The sequence below is a fragment of the Microcaecilia unicolor genome, chromosome 3, assembly GCF_901765095.1.
Source record: "Microcaecilia unicolor chromosome 3, aMicUni1.1, whole genome shotgun sequence".
Lineage (NCBI taxonomy): Eukaryota > Metazoa > Chordata > Amphibia > Gymnophiona > Siphonopidae > Microcaecilia > Microcaecilia unicolor.
Window position 1 is genome coordinate 301,004,370 of NC_044033.1, and position 27,268 is coordinate 301,031,637.

The 27,268-nt window shown below is 46.0% G+C and overlaps 1 protein-coding gene across 1 annotated transcript in view; it reads right to left on the reverse strand.

Annotated features, from left to right (window-relative positions):
• Positions 1-3,740: 3,740 nt before the first annotated feature.
• CERS5 (ceramide synthase 5) overlaps positions 3,741-27,268 on the reverse strand; it is a 393,477-nt gene continuing 369,949 nt past the window's right edge. The window contains 1 exon segment of the mRNA XM_030198235.1: positions 3,741-6,016. Within this exon segment, the coding sequence (XP_030054095.1) occupies positions 5,867-6,016 (150 nt within the window). The 3' untranslated portion in view covers positions 3,741-5,866.

Here is a 27,268-nt window from a genome sequence, read left to right on the forward strand (position 1 = left end):
TTCTCCCATTGATGCGGTGAAGTAGTCCTGTGCCCTTAGCAGAGAAACACCCCCAAAACATAACATTTCCACCTCCATGCTTGACAGTGGGGACGGTGTTCTTTGGGTCATAGGCAGCATTTCTCTTCCTCCAAACACGGCGAGTTGAGTTCATGCCAAAGAGCTCAATTTTTGTCTCATCTGACCACAGCACCTTCTCCCAATCACTCTCGGCATCATCCAGGTGTTCACTGGCAAACTTCAGACGGGCCGTCACATGTGCCTTCCGGAGCAGGGGGACCTTGCGGGCACTGCAGGATTGCAATCCGTTATGTCGTAATGTGTTACCAATGGTTTTCGTGGTGACAGTGGTCCCAGCTGCCTTGAGATCATTGACAAGTTCCCCCCTTGTAGTTGTAGGCTGATTTCTAACCTTCCTTATGATCAAGGATACCCCACGAGGTGAGATTTTGCGTGGAGCCCCAGATCTTTGTCGATTGACAGTCATTTTGTACTTCTTCCATTTTCTTACTATGGCACCAACAGTTGTCTCCTTCTCGCCCAGCGTCTTACTGATGGTTTTGTAGCCCATTCCAGCCTTGTGCAGGTGTATGATCTTGTCCCTGACATCCTTAGACAGCTCCTTGCTCTTGGCCATTTTGTAGAGGTTAGAGTCTGACTGATTCACTGAGTCTGTGGACAGGTGTCTTTCATACAGGTGACCATTGCCGACAGCTGTCTGTCATGCAGGTAACGAGTTGATTTGGAGCATCTACCTGGTCTGTAGGGGCCAGATCTCTTACTGGTTGGTGGGGGATCAAATACTTATTTCCCTCTGCAGAATGCAAATAAATTCATATACTTTCCACAATGTGATTTTCCGGATTTAATTTGTGATGTGCTATCTCTCACTGTTACCAATAACCTACCCTTCAATTATGGGCTGCTCATGTCTTTGTCAGTGGGCAAACTTACAAAATCAGCAAGGGATCAAATACTTATTTCCCCCACTGTAAGTGAAAACATTCAAGCATTACTATGACAGTCTGACAGGGTGGGAGGAGGGGGGTGGGTAGGAAGTATGCATGGGGACATCAAAGCATATCACCCTATCCTTTCTTTCTCCCTCCCTCCCTCTAAATACACACCCCAAGACAGCTTGTACCCTTTTTCCTGTACTAAGTGCTGTGAGCCAATACATATATGCAAATAGAATATACTTTATATATCCAAATCTGTGTGGATTGCGTATTCTTTGGGAACCCACTGCCTCTGTGAAGTGGACCCCGGGACCAACCCTAGACAATGATAGCTGTATGTCTCTGTTGATCACCCTCCCCTCACCTATCCACACCCACCCTGTTAGAATATCAATGATATGCTTTGATGTCCCCATGCATACTTCCTACCCACCCCCCTCCTCCCACCCTGTCAGACTGTCATAGTAATGCTTGAATGTTTTCACTTATATACACTGTCAGCTAGCACATTTGCTTATTTCCGATCTGAGGAAGAAGGGCAACCTTCGAAAGCTAATCAAGAAATGTATTAAGTTATGTCCAATAAAAAAGGTATCATCTTATTTTCTTTTCCATGTTTTATTTTGTTTGATTTCTATTGATAACCTTAAGAGTGGACTAACACGGCTACCACACTCCTCTACTGTCCTAGGGTGAATGTGCATACTGAGGAGACAGTGCATGCCAATATGCATATTCATTGTGTATATCCTGAAAACCCAACCAGCTGGATGCACCCTGAGGACTAGGTTGAGAAGCACCATGCCAGGTACTTGTGACCTGGATTGACCACTGTTAGAAACAGTACCGAGCTGGATGGATCTTTGGTCTGACATAGTACAGAAATTGTTATGACAACAACTTCTCTTTCCAGAACCTGGCCTATTTTTTTCCCTACATAGTGTGCAATGTTTAGGATATCTACAGTGAATATGCATGAGAAATCTGCATGCACTATTCCATTGTATGCAAATCACTCATGCATATTCAGTATGGGAATCTTGAAAACCTGATTGGCCAGATGTGTCCTGAGGCAGGGCTTCAGAACTCCCCGTTTTAAAGACTCAAGTGAAGGAGTTGTCTAATGCAAGGGTTTTCAACCCAATTCTCAGGACACCCCTGACCAGTCAGGTTTCCAGGATATCTATAATTAATATGCATGAAATAAATTAGCATGCCCCATTTTCATTGTGGGTATCCTTAAAACCTGACTGGGAGGTGTGTCCTGAGGACTGAATTGAGAACCACAGCCTAATGGTTAAGGGACAATTCCTTATGGTCTTGAGCAAGTCACTTTAAGCCCCCATTGCCTCTGATACCAACAGATCGTAAGCCCTCTAAAACATGGAGGGGCATAACTGAACACGGACGACCATCTCTAAGGACGTCCCCGCGAATGGGCGGGGTATCCCATATTATCGAAACAAGATGGTCGTCCGTATTTCGTTTCGATAATATGGTTGGGGATGCCTAAATCTCAACATTTAGGTCGACCTTGGTTTTCGCCGATAATGTAAACCGAGGATGCCCATCTCAGAAACGACCAAATCCAAGGCATTTGGTCGTGGGAGGAGCCAGCATTCGTAGTGCACTGGTCCCCCTCACATGCCAGGACACCAACCGGCCACTCTAGGGGGGCACTGCAGTGGACTTCACAAATTGCTCCCAGGTGCATAGCTCCCTTACCTTCGGTGCTGAGCCCCCCAAAACCCACTCCCCACAATTGTACACCACTACCATAGCCCTTAGGGATGAAGGGGGGCACCTACTACATGTGGGTTTTGGAGGGCTCACATTTACCATCACAAGTGTAACAGGTGGGGAGGATTGGGGGGATGGGCCTGGGTCCACCTGTCTGAAGTGCACTGCACCCACTAAAAACTGCTCCAGGGACCTGCATACTGCTGTGATGATGCTGGATATGACATTTGCGGCTGGCAAAAAATGTTTTTTTAATTTTTGTTTTTTGGGGTTGGAGGGGGTTGGAGACCAGTAGGGGAGTAAGGGGAGGTCATCCCCGATTCCCTCCGGTGGTCATCTGGTCAGTTTGGGCACCTTTTCGTGAGGCTTGGTTGTGAAAAAAAAGGGACCAAGTCGGCCAAAGGCTCATCAGGGACGCCCTTCTTTTTTCCATTATCGTCCAAGGACGCCCATCTCTTAACCACGCCCCCCATCCCGCCTTTGCTACGCTGCTGACACGCCCCCGCGATGGAAAGCAGTTGAGGACGCCCAAAATCAGCTTTCAATTATGCCGATTTGGGCGACCCTGAGAGAAGGACGCCCATCTCCTGATTTATGTCGAAAGATGGGCGCCCTTCTCTTTCGATTACGCCCATTAGTGTACCTGAATGTAACCCACCTTGAGCTGCAACTGGAGAGAAAAAAAGGTGAAACTAATGAGACGAGAGCCTTTATGCTGGTCAAAGATGAGAGAAACCACTATAGAATATGAAAGAAGATTTTCAACAATACAGAGGGATTATTTCCCTTTAACATCCACATTGAGCCTGCAAAGAGGTGGGATACTAATGCAATAAAATAAAAATAGTCAACTTCTTTTGCGAATGCCACTTTGAGGCCTATTTTACTGCTGTTATCCAATGGATATCGGCTCTCTCCTCACCCCCAAATGGATTTAGCCACGTGCGTATGTCTAACAGAACTATATTTGTTCATGTCATAGTGATGTGTACTAAAAAATATGAAGGGAAAAACTTTTACAAGTGACAACCAAATAGAAAATTGTTCAAAAATGTTTTTAATTAGAGACAGAAGTAAATAATACTATAAAATAAGTCAGAACTCAAGGCAGCCTTGCAGTTCTAATCATGATTACAGCACATGGGAGTACACAAGTTCCTGCTCTTGGTACCTCGGCATGACAGTAAGTGCAGGAAACTCGAGAGAGGATGGGTTTTCTATGGTGTGGGTTTAAAACCTATCCCAGCAAGACTGAGCCCTAAAGAAATGTGTCATGTATGTCGGCTAGATTGACTTCCTTGTTGTGTATAACATCTGGCAGCTGCTGTTTTACAGGTTCAAATAACTTTACCCAATATCCAGCAAATGCATATTTAAATAAAGCAAAAGTTTTTATTTTCTAGTCACTTTAAAAAAATATTTAAGAAAAGAAAAGGATATTCCAACATTCTGAAATAACACATTTCAGGAGGTAGCAAACACTGGAGAGGGATGGAAAGAGTAATTTACAGAAGCCTTCATGTTGTGATGCCCAGTTCCTTTTTCCTAAATTATGGTAACTTTTGGTACCCTAAAATGAAATATTTTATGTCAGTTTGGTACAGAATTTATAAAAAAAAGTTTCCCTTGTAGCCTGCCCCTTGAATGGACAAGGACCACAAATACCATAGGATTTCCAGCTACTCAAGCTGTGTTCACCTCCTACAGCCCCACATGTGATCAAATTAAAAGTAATTTTCTTTCAGAAGCACACAAGTTACTTCTAAAGGAGACTGCTTTAGGAGATTCACACAGTTTGCATTTTAAAGTTTCAACTTCATTTTTTAGCAGTTTGCCTTTTTCCATGTTTATTTACAGTATACAAATAGAAAAATTGAAAATCTTCACAATTTTTTCTCCATATAGGACTAACACAAAATTTGCAGTTTTTCAGTAGGCCTCTCACATGATTAACTTAGAAAAAGGAACTTAGAAAAAGGAACTTTTTCCCCCATCACTTTTCATACCTTTCCTAACATTTGGGAATACAATGAAAATATTTTTAAAAAGTCTTGGAAGGATGGAGTTTGACATGATTACTTCTGTTACTGTTTAAAAGGTGCTCCAAGTTTTGTGCAGGGAATCACAAAGATTAAAACAGTTTCTGTTTCACTCCATATCAGTACAACATGCATGAAGCCCTCACTGGGGGGCCTACTGATACAGGCTTTCAATGTAGCTAGCTTGTGTTGATGCTCTCATATCTCTACCATGCCAATCAAAGGGTTGTACCATAGCATCAGCAAGACTACTGGTTATAGTGCCACCTGAGTTACTATGACATCACCTAGACAGGTAACAGGTATTAACTAATTATTGACAAGGGTGTACAGGAGAAGTACCAACCCACTTGTTTACTCCCAGCATAAGGAACAGACTGAATAATAACCAAATACAGAGAATAGTGAGTTAGGGTTAAGAACTTGGGAAGATAATGGAATTTAGTACTAAGACATTACTTGCGTTGGCTCTTTCATAGAGCAGAGTCACTAAAATCAGCAAACACAGGAGTGAGCAACCGTCGGGCTGTAATACACCATGGTGCTTTCCAAATGGGATGTAAGGCACCAATACTACTAACCAACAGGCTAGACAAATTAGCAGAAGAAAAACAAAACACATGAAAAGCTATAGGAGTAGTGAGAGAATGCAAGGAGCTATGTGAAGACAAAGCCATGCTTGTGGGGGAAGTACCATGCTCAGTACAATCTTCTGTACCAGAATATTCCAAACCAGGTTTGGGAACAGGTCTCCATGCCACAAACAGCACATGCCTAGAACTAGGCCAGTGTTACTCTCCTGGGCTTTAGTTGATCCTAACACCAGTTCAACACACGTGAAGGAAAACACACTTCTACGATGAATAATATTCACAGGTCACAGTAAAACCACCACATGGCTGATTTGGGACAGGTAAAAATTTGTATCTGCCTGTTCTTCCCCAACTGGTCATCTGTTTAATGTCTCTGGCATCATACAAGCATTATGCAACTCTTCTTTCTGTTTTAGTTTAGGATTATCTTTCCATTTTGATACCAGGTGTTGGATGTCACACTTCCCGAAGTTTCTCTGTATTTAAAAAAAAATACATGTGTCCTGAAACTATACATGTCCAGAAAGGTCCTGTCTTATTCCTCTGCCCACTGTCCACTGGGTGAGTGACCATTAATCCGATTAGCTCCATTGATGGATGTATTATGTGTTCCTTTGGTGCCATTTGAAGTTGTTTCTTCCTCTTCAGAGCTGCTCTCTATATCACTGCGGTCATCCTTTGCAACCTAAAGGATTCGCAAAGAAAGCACAGGATTATTACAAATCTTTTTTGTGATTAGCCTCACTGCAAGTGCAAAAGGCTGCACTGTTATTTATTGCAACCATGAACACACACTGCCTCCTTTTTTCCAATCTTCTTGTAGATTTTAGTGTCATCTGCAAATTAGTCAATATAACACTAATTGGGGATAATAAACTCAAATGTCTTCCCTATCACAATACCCAATAATATAAAAGAAAACCCCTGAACTTTAAAACAATGTAATACCTAAATGTGAAGGTGCTCAGAATTATTAAACTGTTTCAGCCATGGACTGTATTTCAAAATTTCAGTCATTGAACCAATCCAGTGACTTCAAGCATGTTTCATTAACTAAACTGGTATCACTGAAACTTTGGTATACTTAATTGAGTAGTCTCTGGCACCGAATGCTCCTTCATAAACTATAGATCTGTCCTCGTTGAAATCAGTGAATATCCCAACAGCTTGTGTAAGACGTGCCAACTCTTGTATGTCAATTAAAAAGATAACAGTAAATCATCTGTCACCAAAATCTGATCTCACAGTCCTGTGTTTTACAGTAATGCATTTTCAGGAGATCAGAGTATAAAACAAAATTAATACATCATAAGTCCTTGTAAACCTCTTCACATTTCATTTTTTTTTTCAAAATTCATCTTGCTGAACATTTTTCTCAAGAATTAAAGTCTGCAGCTGAAGTTGGAAATCCTACTGCCGCACCATCACAGCTTCTCAAAAGGACACCAGCGCATGTGCTGTTATATTATTCCTTCCTACGTTTGAACACACCTACCTATCACTAGCTAATACTGGTCAATAAAACTAACTCATTATTTCCATAAGATAGATAACCACTCTATTTCTATATTTAACACTCTAGGGGCCACCATGTCCTAAGTATAAATAAGTTGCTGTTATTTACATTATCTTCAAAGTGCCCCCTCTTCACATAGGTTTTCGATTTGTAGTTCTTATGAAAATTCAGGCCGATATAAAATGTTGCGCTTCATGCCAATGTTGTACTAAAGGTGCCTGCATATGTGTATTCCTAATATGACATACAGTGGGGGAAATAAGTATTTGATCCCTTGCTGATTTTGTAAGTTTGCCCACTGACAAAGACATGAGCAGCCCATAATTGAAGGGTAGGTTATTGGTAACAGTGAGAGATAGCACATCACAAATTAAATCCGGAAAATCACATTGTGGAAAGTATATGAATTTATTTGCATTCTGCAGAGGGAAATAAGTATTTGATCCCCCACCAACCAGTAAGAGATCTGGCCCCTACAGACCAGGTAGATGCTCCAAATCAACTCGTTACCTGCATGACAGACAGCTGTCGGCAATGGTCACCTGTATGAAAGACACCTGTCCACAGACTCAGTGAATCAGTCAGATTCTAACTTCTACAAAATGGCCAAGAGCAAGGAGCTGTCTAAGGATGTCAGGGACAAGATCATACACCTGCACAAGGCTGGAATGGGCTACAAAACCATCAGTAAGACGCTGGGCGAGAAGGAGACAACTGTTGGTGCCATAGTAAGAAAATGGAAGAAGTACAAAATGACTGTCAATCGACAAAGATCTGGGGCTCCACGCAAAATCTCACCTCGTGGGGTATCCTTGATCATGAGGAAGGTTAGAAATCAGCCTACAACTACAAGGGGGGAACTTGTCAATGATCTCAAGGCAGCTGGGACCACTGTCACCACGAAAACCATTGGTAACACATTACGACATAACGGATTGCAATCCTGCAGTGCCCGCAAGGTCCCCCTGCTCCGGAAGGCACATGTGACGGCCCGTCTGAAGTTTGCCAGTGAACACCTGGATGATGCCGAGAGTGATTGGGAGAAGGTGCTGTGGTCAGATGAGACAAAAATTGAGCTCTTTGGCATGAACTCAACTCGCCGTGTTTGGAGGAAGAGAAATGCTGCCTATGACCCAAAGAACACCGTCCCCACTGTCAAGCATGGAGGTGGAAATGTTATGTTTTGGGGGTGTTTCTCTGCTAAGGGCACAGGACTACTTCACCGCATCAATGGGAGAATGGATGGGGCCATGTACCGTACAATTCTGAGTGACAACCTCCTTCCCTCCGCCAGGGCCTTAAAAATGGGTCGTGGCTGGGTCTTCCAGCACGACAATGACCCAAAACATACAGCCAAGGCAACAAAGGAGTGGCTCAGGAAGAAGCACATTAGGGTCATGGAGTGGCCTAGCCAGTCACCAGACCTTAATCCCATTGAAAACTTATGGAGGGAGCTGAAGATGCGAGTTGCCAAGCGACAGCCCAGAACTCTTAATGATTTAGAGATGATCTGCAAAGAGGAGTGGACCAAAATTCCTCCTGACATGTGTGCAAACCTCATCATCAACTACAGAAGACGTCTGACCGCTGTGCTTGCCAACAAGGGTTTTGCCACCAAGTATTAGGTCTTGTTTGCCAGAGGGATTAAATACTTATTTCCCTCTGCAGAATGCAAATAAATTCATATACTTTCCACAATGTGATTTTCCGGATTTAATTTGTGATGTGCTATCTCTCACTGTTACCAATAACCTACCCTTCAATTATGGGCTGCTCATGTCTTTGTCAGTGGGCAAACTTACAAAATCAGCAAGGGATCAAATACTTATTTCCCCCACTGTAAATGCTCTGCTATATGCAATTTGATCTTCCTTCTGGTTTGACATATATATATATAAAGAAGAAGGACACTGACTCAACAGTTTACCTATTTTATTTATCATTTTACTTAATTACATTCACATTTATCACATAAATGTAAGTGAAAACAGAAATTGATATTAAAAACGAAAACATTTTCTCCCACAAATATATGTTATATAATCGTTCACAACTGGGAGATCCAAGATCAGGAAAACAATCTCAAAGAAAATAAGAAAAACTCAAAATGGTTAATCTTACAATTCACTTTTTCTGAGGGAGGAAGGTTAATCGGTAATTGCAGCCAGTACAGTGGTAACTAAAAGAAGTTGCTGCAGAGGGTTCTTCATTTGTTCTTTCAACTCCACAAACTCTTGTAATTTTTTAGGTTCAACAAATAAGTAATTATTAAAATTCAAAGAAATAGAACACTTACAAGGGACTCGCACTAGGAAGGTCCCACTTAGGGCAATGATCTTTGGCTTAAAAGCCAAGAGTTCACACCTCCTAGTCTGCGATTCCCCTGATAAGTCAGGAAATATATTTATCTTTGAACCCAAAAAACTATCAACCATGTGTCGGAAATACAATTTCAAAACATTATTCCTATCTAAATCAAAGGCGAAAGTCACTAGTAATATAGCTTTTCCAAAATATCAGTTATAGGGGAAATATAAATCGCTTTAGACACCAGAGGGTGGCTATCAGAAAATGTTTGCAAATTATCAGAGAAATATTTCTTCAACAGTTCAATAAAAGAAAAAATTCCATAGTCAAAGTCTCTATTTTTATATCTTGGACTTCCACTTTGTTAGATAAGTATTGATATAAATTCTTTAATTCACATGTTTACTCCTGAAAAATTTTAAACATCTGAAGAAGAAAGTTATTCACACTCTGCAGCGCTTCTCATAATGCGTCCATTGTGACATTTTTTGGCTTCACCAGGTCCAATTTCTCCACAGAAACCGCTCCAGATATCTTCGGGGGGGGGGGGGGGGGGGGGGGGGGGAGAGAACTCACTTTCCAATCCCCCAGTTGGTTTATTATCCAGAGTTGATGCTGCGCCAGGACCTCCTCGGGTCGCGTGAAAATCTTGACCCACTTCAGGCGTTTCCACTGTCGACCTCCATAGCGAAGCGTTACTGTTTCCGGGTTTTGGAGGGGTCGTGCCAACAGGGGGACTCAAAGTCACTCCCTCTCCACTGAGATTCGGCAATAAAGCCTTGCTGTTCCCCGAAGCAGGAACCGATATCCCCGACATTATGACCCCGAATCTCTCCAAAGTAGGCTGAGAAGTGGTGGGAACCCCAGCCGTGTTCGAGGAGGACAACACCACGGCTTTGCCTTTTCTCTTCCTCATTCTCTTCCCCATACTTCTTCAGGTATTCTGGCATAAAACGGGAACTCAACTAACGTACGTCCTCCCTGAATGCCATCTTGGATCCTCCAGTTTGGGACACTCTTTGTCTGGTTTCTCCTCAGAGGCAGTGAATGATACATACCTGTAGCAGGTGTTCTCCGAGGACAGCAGGCTGATTGTTCTCACGACTGGGTGACGTCCGCGGCAGCCCCCACCAACCGGAAGAAGCTTCGCGGGCGGTCCGCACGCGGGGCACGCCCACCGCGCATGCGCGGCCGTCTTCCCGCTCGTGCGTGACCGTTCCCGCCAGTTGAATGACAAGCAAGAAACAACATGAAAACGCAACTCCAAAGGGGAGGAGGGAGGGTAGGTGAGAACAATCAGCCTGCTGTCCTCGGAGAACACCTGCTACAGGTATGTATCATTCACTTTCTCCGAGGACAAGCAGGCTGCTTGTTCTCACGACTGGGGTATCCCTAGCTCTCAGGCTCACTCAAAACAAGAACCCAGGTCAATTGAACCTCGCAACGGCGAGGGTATAACAGAAATTGACCTACGAAGAACAACTAACTGAGAGTGCAGCCTGACCAGAATAAATTCGGGTCCTGGAGGGTGGAGTTGGATTTACACCCCAAACAGATTCTGCAGCACCGACTGCTTGAACCGACTGTCGCGTCGGGTATCCTGCTGGAGGCAGTAATGTGATGTGAATGTGTGGACAGATGACCACGTCGCAGCCTTGCAAATCTCTTCAATAGTGGCTGACTTCAGGTGGGCCACTGACGCTGCCATGGCTCTAACACTATGAGCCGTGACATGACCCTCAAGAGCCAGCCCAGCCTGGGCGTAAGTGAAGGAAATGCAATCTGCTAGCCAATTGGAGATGGTGCGTTTCCCGACAGCGACCCCTAGCCTGTTAGGGTTGAAAGAAACAAACAATTGGGCGGACTGTCTGTGGGGCTGTGTCCGCTCCAAGTAGAAGGCCAATGCTCTCTTGCAGTCCAATGTGTGCAACTGACGTTCAGCAGGGCGGGTATGCGGCCTGGGAAAGAATGTTGGCAAGACAATTGACTGGTTAAGATGGAACTCCGACACCACCTTCGGCAGGAACTTTGGGTGGGTGCGGAGCACTACTCTGTTGTGATGAAATCTGGTATAAGGAGCATGAGCTACCAGGGCTTGAAGCACACTGACCCTACGAGCTGAAGTAACTGCCACCAAGAAAATGACCTTCCAGGTCAAGTACTTCAGATGGCAGGTATTCAGTGGCTCAAAAGGAGGTTTCATCAGCTGGGTGAGGACGACGTTGAGATCCCATGACACTGTAGGAGGCTTGATAGGGGGCTTTGACAAAAGCAAGCCTCTCATGAATCGGACGACTAAAGGCTCTCCAGAGATGGCTTTACCTTCCACACGATAATGGTAAGCACTAATCGCACTAAGGTGATTCCTTACTGAGTTGGTCTTGAGGCCAGACTCTGACAAGTGCAGAAGGTATTCAAGCAGGTTCTGTGCAGGGCAAGAACGAGGTTCTAGGGCCTTGCTCTCACACCAAACGACAAACCTCCTCCACTTGAAAAAGTAACTCTTTTTAGTGGAATCCTTCCTAGAGGCAAGCAAGACACGGGAGACACCCTCAGACAGACCCAACGCAGTGAAGTCTACGCCCTCAACATCCAGGCCGTGAGAGCCAGGGACTGAAGGTTGGGGTGCAGCAACGCTCCGTCGTTCTGCGAGATGAGAGTCGGAAAACACTCCAATCTCCACGGTTCTTCTGAGGACAACTCCAGAAGAAGAGGGAACCAGATCTGACGGGGCCAAAAGGGCGCTATCAGAATCATGGTGCCGTGGTCTTGCTTGAGCTTCAGTAAGGTCTTCCCCACCAAAGGTATGGGAGGATAAGCATACAGGAGGCCGGTCCCCCAATGGAGGAGAAAGGCATCAGACGCCAGTCTGCCGTGGGCCTGTAGTCTGGAACAGAACAGAGGCAGCTTGTGGTTGGTCTGAGCGGCGAAAAGGTCCACCGAGGGGGTGCCCCACTCTCGGAAGATCTTGCGTACCACTCTGGAATGAAGCGACCACTCGTGCGGTTGCATGACTCTGCTCAGTCTGTCGGCCAGACTGTTGTTTACACCTGCCAGGTATGTGGCTTGGAGGAGCATGCCGGACTGGCAAGCCCACCGCCACATGCCGACGGCTTCCTGACACAAGGGGCGAGATCCGGTGCCCCCCTGCTTGTTGGTGTAATACATTGCAACCTGATTGTCTGTCCGAATTTGAATAATTTGGTAGGACAGCCGGTCTCTGAAAGCCTTCAGTGCGTTCCAGATCGCTCGGAGCTCCAGGAGGTTGATCTGCAGATCCTTTTCCTGGAGGGACCACAGACCCTGGGTGTGAAGCCCATCGACATGAGCTCCCCACCCCAGGCGAGATGCATCCGTCGTCAGCACTTTCGTGGGCTGCGGAATTTGGAATGGACGTCCCAGGGTCAAATTGGTCCGGATGGTCCACCAGAGCAGTGAAGTGCGGCAACTGGTGGAGAGGCGGATGACATCTTCTAGATTCCCGGTGGCTTGAACCCACTGGGAAGCTAGGGTCCATTGAGCAGATCTCATGTGAAGACGAGCCATGGGAGTCACATGGACTGTGGAGGCCATATGACCCAGAAGTCTCAACATCTGCCGAGCTGTGACCTGCTGAGACGCTCTGGTCTGCGAAGCCAGGGACAAGAAGTTGTTGGCCCTCGCTTCGGGAAGGAAGGCCTGAGCCGTCTGGGTATTCAGCAGAGCTCCTATGAATTCCAGAGACTGGGTTGGCTGGAGATGGGACTTTGGGTAATTTATCACAAACCCCAGCAGCTCCAGGAGTTGAGTAGTGCACTGCATGGACTGGAGGGCTCCTGCCTCCGAGGTGTTCTTGACCAGCCAATCGTCGAGATATGGGAACACGTGCACTCCCAGCTTGCGTAGAAACGCCGCCACCACCACGAGGCACTTTGTAAACACTCGTGGGGCAGAGGCGAGCCCAAAGGGCAGCACACAATACTGAAAGTGCCGTGCGCCCAGGCGGAATCTGAGATACTGTCTGTGAGCTGGCAGTATCGGGATGTGAGTGTATGCATCCTTTAAATCCAGGGAACATAGCCAATCGTTTTTCTGAATCATTGGCAGAAGGGTGCCCAAGGAAAGCATCCTGAACTTTTCTTTGACCAGGAATTTGTTCAGGCCTCTCAGGTCTAGGATGGGACGCATCCCCCCTGTTTTCTTTTCCACAAGGAAGTACCTGGAATAGAATCCCTGCCCTTCCTGCCCGGGTGGTACGGGCTCGACCGCATTGGCGCTGAGAAGGGCGGAGAGTTCCTCTGCAAGTACCTGCTTGTGATGGGAGCTGAAGGATTGAGCTCCCGGAGGACAATTTGGTGGCAGGGAGGCCAAATTCAGGGCGTATCCGCACCGCACTATTTGGAGAACCCACTGGTCGGAGGCCACCTTTGGTGAAAAAATTTTAACCTCCCTCCGACCGGCAGATCGTCCGGTACGGACACTTTGAGGGCGGCTATGTTCCCGTGGATCCAGTCAAAAGCCCGTCCCCGGCTTTTGCTGTGGAGGCGCAGGGGGCTGCTTAGGCGCACGCTGTTGACGAGAACGAGCGCGCTGGGGCTGTCCCTGTGCCTGACGGGCCTTCGGGCCGGCTGGGTGTACCTACGCCTTGCAAAGGAATAGGGCGCAGCCTGCCGGGCCCGGGAAAAACGTCCACCTGCTGAGGTGGATGCTGAAGGCGCCCGGTGGGAGAGCTTGTCGAGGGCGGTTTCCCGCTGATGCAGTTGGTCCACCAGCTGCTCGACCTTCTCACCAAAAATGTTATCCCCCCGGCAAGGGTGCGGTTGTCCAGGTCAGAGGCACGCAGCCATGAGAGCCTGCGCATCACTATACCTTGGGCCGCAGCACGAGATGCCACGTCACAGGTGTCATAGATACCCCTGGACAGGAACTTTCTGCATGCCTTCAGCTGCCTGACCACCTCCTGATAAGGCCTGGACTGCTCCGGCGGGAGCTTATCGACCAGGTCCGCCAGCTGCTTCACATTGTTCCGCATGTGGATGCTCGTATAGAGCTGGTATGACTGGATGCGGGTCACGAGCATGGAGGATTGGTAGGCCTTCCTCCCAAACGAGTCCAGAGTGCGAGACTCCCGCCCCGGGGGCGCCGAGGCGGTATCCCTCGAACTCCGTGCCCTCTTGAGAGCAGAATCCACGACCGCCGAGTCATGGGCCAATTGTGGCCGCATTAACTCTGGGTCCGAGTGGATCCTGTACTGGGACTCTGCTTTCTTGGGGATGGTGGGATTAGATAATGGTCGCATCCAGTTCCGAAGCAGTGTCTCCTTGAGGACATTGTGCAGCGGCACTGTGGTGGACTCTCTAGGTGGTGATGGATAGTCGAGGACCTCGAGCATCTCAGCCCTCGGCTCATCCACAGAGACCACGGGAAAGGGAATGCAAATAGACATATCCCGCACAAAGGAGGCAAAAGAGAGACTCTCAGGAGGCGAGAGCTTCCTCTCAGGTGAAGGCGTGGGGTCCGAGGGAAGGCCCGCAGACTCCTCTGAGGAGAAATATCTGGGGTCCTCCTCTTCCCCCCACGAGGCCTCTTCCTCGGTATCGGACATAAGCTCATGTAGCTGAGTCCTGAACCGGGCCCGGCTCGACGTCGAGGCCTCGATGTCGTCGAGCGGTGGACTCCCGCGCCGGCGGGGACGAAGCTCCCTCCATCGATGTCGACGGGGACTCCACCTGCGTGGCGGTCGAGACCGGCGCCGCAAGCGGCGTCGACGGCCTCAGCACCGGGCTAGAGCTCGCCGGCGCCACAGTCATCGGCGCCGAGCTGGCGCATCAGCCCTTCCAGGATCCCCGGAAGGATGGCTCGGAGGCACTCGTCCAGGCTCGCTGTCGGGAAAGACGTGGGGGCCGGTAGAGGCATCGGTGCCGGAAGCTGCTCGGGTCCAGGAGACTGCACCGAAGTGCTGGGACCCTGACGTGGCGGTACCTCCACCACCGAGGGGGACCTCTCCTCTCGACGCGGACGCTTCGGCGTCGACTCCTCTCCGGTACCGAGAGCCGGATGCGTCGAGGGCGACCGGTGACGGTGCTTCTTTGCCTTCTTACGGTGCCCGTCACCGGTGCCGGGTGGTATGGAGGAGGAGGAGGTCGATCCCCCCTCGTCCCGAGGAACCGGGTCAGACAGGGTTCGGTCCCGAGGGCCACGGGCTGAAGGAGTGACCGGGGCCGACTGCCCATGCGGTCTCTCACCTCTACCCTCACCGGAGGACCGGTGGGCCGACGGGACCTGTTCTCCTGGGGTCGATGCCATCGGTGCCGATTTTTCGTGCATCGATACCGGTACCGAAGGACCGGGTGTCGATACCGATGCCGTCGAAGTCGACGTCGAGGGGCCGGCGCAAGTTCCAAAAAGGCGGTCCGCAGAACTTGCCTCGCAACCTGAGTCCGTTTCCGGAGACCAAGACACAGAGAACAACGACTTGATATTGTGCTCCGGCCCGAGGCACTGGAGGCACCAAGCGTGGGTGTCGGTCTGCGAGATCGGCTGGCCGCACCGACCACACTTCTTAAATCCACTCGGGACCTTCGAGGACATCGACGGAAAAAATCGCGTCGGCGAAGTTAAAGTCGTCGATGGTGGCGCAAATCACACCTCGAAAAAAATAATCGATCGCAGCGGCCACAAGGCCGCAACGCGACGCCCTCGCTAGAAACGAGGGAAAAAGGAGCGCGTGCTCTTTTTTTTTTTTTCAAGAAAAGAAAAACTGGAGCACGCGGTAACCGAACAAACAAAAGTTAAACAAAATCGCGTAAACGCGACGGTCTTTCCAGGGCTGCGAAGGGAGAGCGGCGACGGCACGACTCTCCTCAGGCGCGGAAAAGAAAGACTGGCGGGAACGGTCACGCACGAGCGGGAAGACGGCCGCGCATCGCGGTTGGGCGTGCTCCGCGTGCGGACCGCCCGCGAAGCTTCTTCCGGTTGGTGGGGGCTGCCGCGGATGTCACCCAGTCGTGAGAACAAGCAGCCTGCTTGTCCTCGGAGAAACTGTCTGATATGGGTAACCCTACAGCATAGCCCTCTGAGTCATTGAAACACTGAAGCCCCTCCACCACGACACGGTGGTGTCCCTTCGGAGGGGATGACTCAACAGTTTAAACTGCTTTCCTGTCCTAGGGTGAATTCCATATTTTCTTACCAGAACATTCACAGTAAGTACAGCTATTACAATGGTAATATCCTGATTCCCCTTCAACTATCTGCAGCTGACTTATAATGCAATATTTCCACTAGATTCCTACTTCTGGTGTATGCAAATTTAGTATTTTCTGTTGAATTGTGCACACACTTAACACATTCCAATGCTTACTGATATTTTTGTGCTTGCCATGAATAAGGTACAATGCAAATTGGAGGTGCATCTTTTTGTTTAATCATTTGATCAAACAGTTGAAGGGTAATCTGGATATTATCACTGTAATAACTGTACTTGCTGTGAATGTGTGATGGTAACAAAACTTGTAATTCACCCTAGGACAATACGAATTGCAATTCCAGTCAAGTGATATAGGTCAAACCAGAAGGAAGATCAAATTACGTATAGCAGCGCATTTAGGAATACACATATGCAGGCACCTTTAATACAACACTGGCGTGAAGCTCAGCCTTCTGTATCAGGTTTTTGATTTGTAGTTCTTATCAAAATTCAGGCTGTGTGTGGAAGGGACATTTCAAAAATATTGTTATGTAAAGAACAGCAACTTGGAACATGGTGGCCCCTGGAAGGTTAAAATAAAGAAACAAGAGTGGTTATCTATCCTATGAAATAATGGGTTAGTTGTACTGATCAGTATAGCTAGTGATAGGTAGTCGTGTTCAAATGTAGGGAGGGAAGGGAAATGGGACTTGATATACCGCCTTTCTGTAGTATTTTGCAACTACATTCAAAGCGGTTTACATATATACAGGTACTTATTTTGTACCTGGGGCAATGGAGGGTTAAGTGACTTGCCCACAGTCACAAGGAGCTGCAGTGGGAATCGAACCCAGTTCCCCAGGATCAAAGTCCGCTGCACTAACCACTAGGCTACTCCTCCACTCGAAGGAATAATTTAACCAGCACCCGTGCTGGCATCCTTCTAAGAAGCTGTGATGGCATGGCAGATGTTAATACTTGAGAAAATGTTTGATAAGATGAACTTAAAAAGAGAAAGCAAAATGTGAAGAAGTTTACAAGGAGTTAGATATGATGCAGTAATTTTGTTTTATACTCTGATCTCCTGAAAATGCATTACTGCGAAACACAGGACTGTGTTGAGATCAAGTTTTGGTGACAGATGATTTACTGTGATCTTTTTATTTGACACACAAGAGTTGACACAAGTCTTTCACAAACTGTTGGGATATTCACTGATTCAACACAGACAGATCGATATATTCACTGATTCAACACAGACAGATCGATAGTTTACGAAAGAGAATCCGGTGCCAGAGACTATTCCGTTAAGTATACCAAAGTTTAACTGACATGGAAAAATTAATTACCTGATAATTTTCTTTCCTTTAATCCCAAAAGATCAGTCCAGACAAATGGGTTGTGATCATCCACCAGCAGGTGGCGATAGAGAACTAGTTGTGCCTCATAAGCTTCTGCGCTTAGCAATCATGCCAGAATTTGATAGCAAAGCAATGAAAGACTGATTTCCAGAGAAAAAAAACTTCAGGCTCTAGCTAGAAAAAGAACTATGAAATAAGGGCAAAACTTGTTCCTTAACGGAACAAGAACAATACAAACACCTGAAATTACACAGAACCTGGAAAAAACCAAAACCATTACAGAAGGGTGGGCTCTGGACTGATCCTTTGGGACTAAGGGAAAGAAAATTATTGGGTAATTAACTTATTTTTCCTTCCATTATATCCGAAGGATCAGTCCAGACAAAAGGGATGTACAAAAACAATCCTTAAGAGGGGAGGGACTGTGATATCCCTGCAGCGAGAACCGTGGCCCTGAAGGAAGCATCTGCTGGAGCAGACACATCCAAATGGTAACAAAGGAATAAAACCAGGTTGCTGACAGATCTCTGCCAACGAAACTGTCTTAGACTCTGCAAAAGTTATTGTCAAAAACCTGGTAGAATGAGCCTTGACATGCATGGGAGATCTACCCCTCAGAATGTAAGCTAAAGAAATAGCTTCCTTAAGCCATTGAGCCACTGAGGCATATTTTCAAAGCACTTAGCCTTCCAAAGTTCCATGGAAACCTATGGAACTTTGGAAGGCTAAGTGCTTTGAAAACTGTCACTTTGCAGATCGGCAAACCTTATGGGGTCCCACACAGAGGACAAAAAGATGAGACCGCCTGAAATCATTGGTAGCAGTAAGATAGAGCGCATAAGGTGTGCTTCACATCCAAGAGTCACAGGGAAGTGTATTCTGCAGAACAGACCTCCCTGGAAAAAGAAGGAAGAAACAGTCTGACATGAAAAGGAGATACAATCTTCAGCAAAAAGGATGGAACTGACCATATGGAAACTCCAGAGTCAAAATGTGGAGATAGGGTGATGCGCAATCCTGTGCATCCTTCCCACGAGAGGCCATGGAGGAAATACATAAAGGAGGCTGTCCGACGGCTATGGCTGTACCAGTGCATCTATCCCTAGGGAGTCTCTCCCTGAAGCAGCTATAGAATCTGTGTACTTGTGCACTGAGTCTGGATGCTATGAGGTCCAGACCTGGAAGGCCCCACTGTGTGAAATGAGGCGAATGCAGTCTTTGACAGTTGCCATTCCCCTGTGTCCAGAGACACTCTGCTGAGAAAATCTGCTTATGAGTTCAGTGAACCCACTAAGTGAGACGCTAAAATCACTGGAATGTTCAATTCCGACCACTGAAAAAGACAACGTGCCTCCTGAGCTACAGATACACTCTTTGTTCCTCTTTATCTGTTGATGTAAGACATGGCTGTGCGACACTGTCCGACAGCATGACCTCCCGCGAAGAAGAGATGCAAAGGTTAGTGGAGCTTTACAGACAGCTCAAAGTTTCAATCTGTTGATGGACCAGGAAGCCTCCACTCTTGACCAGCGGACCTGTGCAGAGTGGAGATAATGGGCCCCCTCATCTGAACAGACTGGCATCAGAGGTGAGAACATATATCAACCGGGAGTCTGTAAGGGCAACCCTGCCTGAGTGTGTGTAGGGAGTCGCCACAAAGTCAGATTCTGTCTAGCTTGAGGCGTCCATGGAACCAGCTGGTCGTAAGTCCCCGAGACCGGAGACAACCGGCTCAACAGGGACGACTGTAGGGGCTGCATGTGGAACTTCACCCAAGGCAGAACATCCAAAGTTGCCGCCACAGAACTGAGAACCTGAGCATAATCCCACACCTGCAGACAAGTAAGAGAGAGAAGCCTCAGCTGACGATGCTGAGGCAGGAAAATCTTCCTGCCTGGGTATTGAAGCACATTCCCAGAAATGCCAGGTTCTGGGTGGGGTAAGATGACTCTTGCTGTAATTTACCACCCAATCCAGTGCAGAAAGAAGAGAAAGGACTGTCTATGTACTGCAAAGGCTCTCTTGATAAGAAGGCGCCCGAATTAGCCAATCATCCAGGTATGGATGTACCTGGATCCCTTGCTGGTGAAGAAAGGCTGCCACCACAACATAACTTTTGAAAATGTGGCGAGGCCAAAAAGCATGGCCTTGAATTAAAAATGGTCTCCCAGGATCGCAAACTGGAGAAATTTCCTGTGAGGCGGCCAAACTGGAATATGAAATAATCCTCCTTGAGGTCCAATGAGATGAGAAACTTGCCTGGTTTTACAAGGCTATTATAGGATGAAGAATCTCCATGCGGAAGTGCAGCACTCTGAGAGACTTGTTTCACTCCATTGAGATCCAGAGCTGGGCGAAAAAAGTCTTCTTTCTTTGGAACGACAAAATAGATGAAATATTGACCGTGCCCCTCTCTGCCAGAGGAACAGGCTAAACGGCCCTCAGTCGCATTAAAGAGTCTAAGGTAGCTAGCACTGCCCAACTTTTTGCAGAGCTGCCACAAGGGGACAGCATAAAATGATCTGCGAGCAGCTTTGAAAATTCTAGCTTGTAGCCACGGAGAATGATATCTAGGACCCACTGATTTGCAGTAATGGTAGTCCACTCCTTGTGAAAGTGGGAAAGATGCCCACCTATGTCTACATACAAGGAATGAACCCCGATCCTATCACTGCGAGGGCTGCGAAGAGTGAGATGTTCTTGAGGAAGTGGAAAAGGGCTTCTTGTCTCCTTGAAAGGAAAACCGAGTCTGAGGAAAGTGAGGTATTTGAGCGGAGGCAATAGCTTTCCCTGGTTTATACCTCCATGCTTCTCGAAAACAAGACTTAGCCGCCCAGAGATGAGGCTTAGGCTTGTCCGCAGGTAGCTGCTGGGACCTTGGAATCTCTCAGGTGTTTAATCTTCTCCAAATCCGCACCAAAGAGTAGTTTCCCCCGAAAGGGCAACTTTGCCAGATGAGAAACTTTGCCAGATGAGATTTGGATGCCACATCAGAGGCCCAATGCCTCAACCACAGCCAGCATTGCACCGAAATGGCCAAGGCCATACCCTTAGCTGACGCTCGGACAATATCATAAACAGTGTCTGACAAATAGGACAATTCCGCCTCTAGAGTTGGGAGAAAGTCTGGAGATGGGTCCAATGTGGACAATTGTCAATCCACGATAAAGAAGCCCTAGCTACAAAAGAAGAAATTGCTGCCTGAGAATTTAACGCTAGTTGAAAGGGAAGCTGCAAGGAAGCCTCAAGCTTGCAGTCATGCATATCATTTAATGCAGTGCCACCTTTAACAGGCATAGTGGTATGTTTAGTACCACAGTAATAAGGGTATCCATCTTAGGCACAGCAAACTGCTCTAAATCAGACGGCAGAAGGGGATATAATTTGGACATAGTGCGAGCCACCCGGAGGTTAGAAACAGTCTCCCACTCGGTTGCAATGAGCTCCTGCATAGCCTCATGAATATGGAAATATATAGGTGGTCTCTTAGTAGCTGACATAATAGATGGAGCAGGACCAGAGGACTTAGAAACAGAAAAAAGAAATGTTTAAGCTCCATAGACTTTTTGATCAACAGAGGCAACTTCACTCTCAAAAACAGCCTAGTTACAGTAGTATCATCACCTCCATCTGCCTCTGAAATGTCCAATTCAGGACCACCAGCAGAACTAGGCTAGTCAAATACACAAATAAAACCTCTTCTGAGTCCGAGGAGGAACATTCTCCAAATCCTACAAATGGACAGTTTTGTTTCTTAGGGAAGCTGCTCCTCAAAAAGCAACATGATAGCGGCAGGAGAAAAAGAGAAGAGAAGACTGAGATAAAGAGGTAGAAAGTGGCAATGAGGGAGCAGGGAGGTATCTAGCCCACTAAGTTTAAATCCGAGGCACACGATGTTCTCAACCCCAACTCAACTGAACCTGCAAGCAGGACAGAAGGCCACACAGAAGTCACCACAGCACACAGGAGCTGCTATCCCGCCTGCTGGAGATAGAGAATACTGGCTTGGTTGCTAAGCGCAGGAGCTTATGAGGCAGAACTCATCATCGGGGTTTTCTATCTCCACCTGCTGGCGGATGGTCATAACCCATTTGTCTGGACTGATCCTTGGGATGTAATGGAGAGTTGAGTTAAAGCAACATGTTTGAAGTCACTGAACTGGTGCAATGATTGAAATTTTGAAATACAGCCAATGGCTGAAACAGTTCAAAGCACCTTCACATTTAGATATTATATTATTGATTTAAAGTTCAGGTGTTTTCTTTTATATTATTGGGTATCTGCAAATTAGTGTAAACTTCCATCTCCATTAGTCCCAGTCCTGTCCTTCAGGAATCAGTTTGCACAAAGTTTACCATCTGTGCTAACTCCATTTGTGATAGTGTTCTCTGCTCAGCATAAACTATCACTGCCTTTCTCCAGTTATTCAGCTTAATTACTAACTAGTTTATCAACTTAGGACCCAACCTTATGTTGCCTAGTTTATCAGACCCAGAGGCCTTACTGAAATTAAAAACAGAAAAAAGTGTTCTCATCCATTCAGACTGACCACAAAATTAGTCAAAGAAAATCCACCTTGGATGAATCTCTTCATAAAGGCAGTTAACAAATCCCAATAAATGAAATCTGTTTTATAATGCTTCACACTACTGAATTCATACCTTTTCTGCAACCCACTGGAATTAGCCTATTCTATAATCCTTTCATTGGTATTTCAACAGCACCACTCAGTAATGCTAATGTGTAATTACTAGCTGCTTGTCTCCTCTCATCTTGGTGGAGAGGTTCAGGATTTGCCCTTTTAGTTTATTAAAATCTGATATACCACCTAGTGTTTATCAAGGTGGTCGGAAGGGATATTAAAAACATAAAGCTGTGATATCACAGAAGCAATGATAGGACAGAGAGGAATGGAAGGCACACATGGGACATGGGTCAACATCTACAATGTGTTTCCATAGAGCTATCAGTGCTGCTCTCAACAATCCACTAAATATTTTTTGGTTTCTTCAGCTTGTGCGCTTTACTTGTATTTTTGACCCAGCTATACTCCCCCTCCTTTGTGCTTCCAGCACAATTGGACTTGGTTATTGGGCTACTGTGAATAAAAACTTAAGGGACAACTACCTAAATTACTACTCCTATTTTATAACCCCCATCCCCACACCACTCAGCAACGGTCCTTGACCGTGGACCAGAGTATACTGTAAGCTCTTTGAGCAGGGACTGTCTCTCTTTGTTAAATTGTACAGCACTGCGTGACCCTAGTAGCGCTCTAGAAATATTAAGTAGTAGTAGTATACAGTTCTTTCTAGAACCCAGGATATGTGTACACTGAATCTGACCAGTGGGAGTGGAGGAGTGGCCTAGTGGTTAGGGTGGTGGACTTTGGTCCTGGGGAACTGAGTTCAATTCCCACTTCAGGCAGCTCCTTGTGACTCTGGGCAAGTCACTTAACCCTCCATTGCCCCATGTAAGCCGCATTGAGCCTGCCATGAGTTGGAAAGCGCGGGGTACAAGTGTAACAAAAAAACAAACAAACTATTGTATGATGGCTAAGACTTCCTCCACCTTCGAACTGCAAAGGCTGCTCACAAAATCCTTGGCCATAGCTACCCTGAGAAATGGATGACTTAACCCAGGAATCAGACACTGAGCAAATGGGCTGACCCAGGTATGTCTACTTTAAGCTGTGCTAGTTTCATTTGGGCCATCTTCTGGAAAAAGACAGGAGTTCTCTTTAACCTCCTGGCATTAAGCTGTGGTCCCTCACCATTCCTGTTTTGAATACTCCATGAAAGTTGTTCAATATTTCCACTGCTACTGTCTTCCATCTCAATCAAAGCCCTGTACTTTTGGCTTTGTTTCCATCTAGAAACGTAAGATCTATGTATTTCCTACGCAATAAAGGTTGCCTTTTTAAAATACTTTCCTCCATATACAATTTGGAAAGAATTACATAAAAAAGGATGGGTATTCACTAAATGCTTGCAGAAAGAAAATGTGAATAATTTATATGAGTTTAAAAATAAAAACAAAAAGGCAGTAATTAAAAAAAAAAACAAAAATGTAAAAGAAAAAAACAACAAACAAAAAACCAACAACCCACCCTCCAATTGCTTTCCTATGGGAATTTAGACCTCCAATCCAGGAGCTTCCCCCCCCCCCCTTTTCCATAAAGGAAAGCAAGCTGGTACACAGGCATAGAAAATAACTAAGTCACCTGATGAATGAGGACACCAAAAGGCCACCTCCCCTCAAAGTTCCAAAGTGCACACATCCATGCAACTCACATCTATTGCTAAGCATACCTGCTAACGTCCACACCTATTCCCTCCCCCTTCCAAGATAGGGAAATGAACACAGCTTCTGATTTCATACCACAACACTTCCCCAATTACACAATCCTATCACATATTATCCCTCCACTAAACTGTCATTCACCGATGAGGAAAAAGGACTTCCCAAAACTGCCCTGGGAACCCCAGCTGCTCAGATTTTCAAAACATGCACAATACCTACGCATCAGATTTATCTGCATGCATTAGAGACTTAGCATATACAAACTGATTTCATGTAAATTCAGTGATATCTACAAAACCCCAACTGGCTGTAAGGTCCCCAGACACAAGCCCTATATACACACACTCTCATGCCCTGCCCACACATACATTCCTGCTTTCACTTACCACCATACAACCTTCTACCCATAAACACTCATACCTATACCAACTACTTTTTTTTTTAATCATTCAAATTTTTATTTAAACTTTGCAACAGAGTACAAATCCAGGGTACGTAAAACAGAAAATCAATCACCTTAGTCTGTGCAGAAGTCTATTTACCCATACATACAGCCATATACTCATAATTCCTCCAAAAACTCTTTCCCACCCAGAAACACACATTCCACAAACATCCATCACCTCCCCACAGATATCATAAATGCCATAATGTCAATGTTAGTTTGGGTGTCATACCGTTCTACTATCAACCCAGTACTTGCTGTTTTACAGTATAGTACTATAGGTTAAGTAACAGAAGATAAAGATCAAAATAGCACATCCAGGCTGCCTAGTTGAGATTCGTGAACTTGTGCAGATGTACATATAAAATTCTTAATATAACCTATGATTAACTTCCCCCCTTTTCTATGTTTCCACACAATTTCTCAACCTTCTGTCTTTAACCAGGCCCAGAGTTCATCATAGAGATGATCTATTCCATAACTTCTTGTAGGCTTAATGTAATCATACTAGGGTTATAATTACCACTCCATATAAGATTATCCCCATACTTATCTGATAACTGCTGCTTTGTGCAGGTTAGCCATGTGCTTCACTTTCAAGATACAGTGGGGGAAATAAGTATTTGATCCCTTGCTGATTTTGTAAGTTTGCCCACTGACAAAGACATGAGCAGCCCATAATTGAAGGGTAGGTTATTGGTAACAGTGAGAGATAGCACATCACAAATTAAATCCGGAAAATCACATTGTGGAAAGTATATGAATTTATTTGCATTCTGCAGAGGGAAATAAGTATTTAATCCCTCTGGCAAACAAGACCTAATACTTGGTGGCAAAAACCCTTGTTGGCAAGCACAGCGGTCAGACGTCTTCTGTAGTTGATGATGAGGTTTGCACACATGTCAGGAGGAATTTTGGTCCACTCCTCTTTGCAGATCATCTCTAAATCATTAGAGTTCTGGGCTGTCGCTTGGCAACTCGCAGCTTCAGCTCCCTCCATAAGTTTTCAATGGGATTAAGATCTGGTGACTGGCTAGGCCACTCCATGACCCTAATGTGCTTCTTCCTGAGCCACTCCTTTGTTGCCTTGGCTGTATGTTTTGGGTCATTGTCGTGCTGGAAGACCCAGCCACGACCCATTTTTAAGGCCCTGGCGGAGGGAAGGAGGTTGTCACTCAGAATTGTACGGTACATGGCCCCATCCATTCTCCCATTGATGCGGTGAAGTAGTCCTGTGCCCTTAGCAGAGAAACACCCCCAAAACATAACATTTCCACCTCCATGCTTGACAGTGGGGACGGTGTTCTTTGGGTCATAGGCAGCATTCTCTTCTCCAAACACGGCGAGTTGAGTTCATGCCAAAGAGCTCAATTTTTGTCTCATCTGACCACAGCACCTTCTCCCAATCACTCTCGGCATCCAGGTGTTCACTGGCAAACTTCAGACGGGCCGTCACATGTGCCTTCCGGAGCAGGGGACCTTGCGGGCACTGCAGGATTGCAATCCGTTATGTCGTAATGTGTTACCAATGGTTTCGTGGTGACAGTGGTCCCCAGCTGCCTTGAGATCATTGACAAGTTCCCCCCTTGTAGTTGTAGGCTGATTTCTAACCTTCCTCATGATCAAGGATACCCCACGAGGTGAGATTTGCGTGGAGCCCCAGATCTTTGTCGATTGACAGTCATTTTGTACTTCTTCCATTTTCTTACTATGGCACCAACAGTTGTCTCCTTCTCGCCCAGCGTCTTACTGATGGTTTTGTAGCCCATTCCAGCCTTGTGCAGGTGTATGATCTTGTCCTGACATCCTTAGACAGCTCCTTGCTCTTGGCCATTTTGTAGAGGTTAGAGTCTGACTGATTCACTGAGTCTGTGGACAGGTGTCTTTCATACAGGTGACCATTGCCGACAGCTGTCTGTCATGCAGGTAACGAGTTGATTTGGAGCATCTACCTGGTCTGTAGGGGCCAGATCTCTTACTGGTTGGTGGGGGATCAAATACTTATTTCCCTCTGCAGAATGCAAATAAATTCATATACTTTCCACAATGTGATTTTCCGGATTTAATTTGTGATGTGCTATCTCTCACTGTTACCAATAACTCCCTTCAATTATGGGCTGCTCATGTCTTTGTCAGTGGGCAAACTTACAAAATCAGCAAGGGATCAAATACTTATTTCCCCCACTGTATACCCTCCACACTCTTATACATTTCTTACCCCTAGCCACAACAGCATCCCCAAATACATATGAACATATCTCCATCCATCCATATACATACACGACACGTAGCTTTCAGCTTTTTCTATAGCTGGGATTTCGCTGTGGAATTCTTTAAAGGGTCAATTACAGCTAGGTGCAGAGGCTTCACAGTTTAAACGATTTTTATTTGCTGAGGTCTTCCTGTAATTTTGATTGAGACAGTTTTGTGGCGTTGCAACAGTATGTTGTAAGATCAGCAGAACTAATGTTTTATGTTTATTGTTGTGTTTATATTTTTTAACCTATATTTTACGCATATTTTGTTTGTTTCTTGTAAACTACTTTAAGCGGTATAGAAATCTGGAAAATACATCAATAACAAACAACCCCTTGTAAAAAGGATCTGTGTTGATAAGCATTCCCAGAGTTATGCCTCTGCATGCTTTCCCTATATGTTATACTGTTTTTAGATTTTGGGAGAACAAATCTATATAAATAATTCTCACCTCCAATTCTGAAGCTCACTGAAGATCACAGTGTGGCAGGGAAACAGTGAAGCCCTGTAGTGTTGTAGCCTGTCAGCACCAGTCACTCTCACTCATACACCCGCCCTCAGCCACGCCCCTTCCGGATATA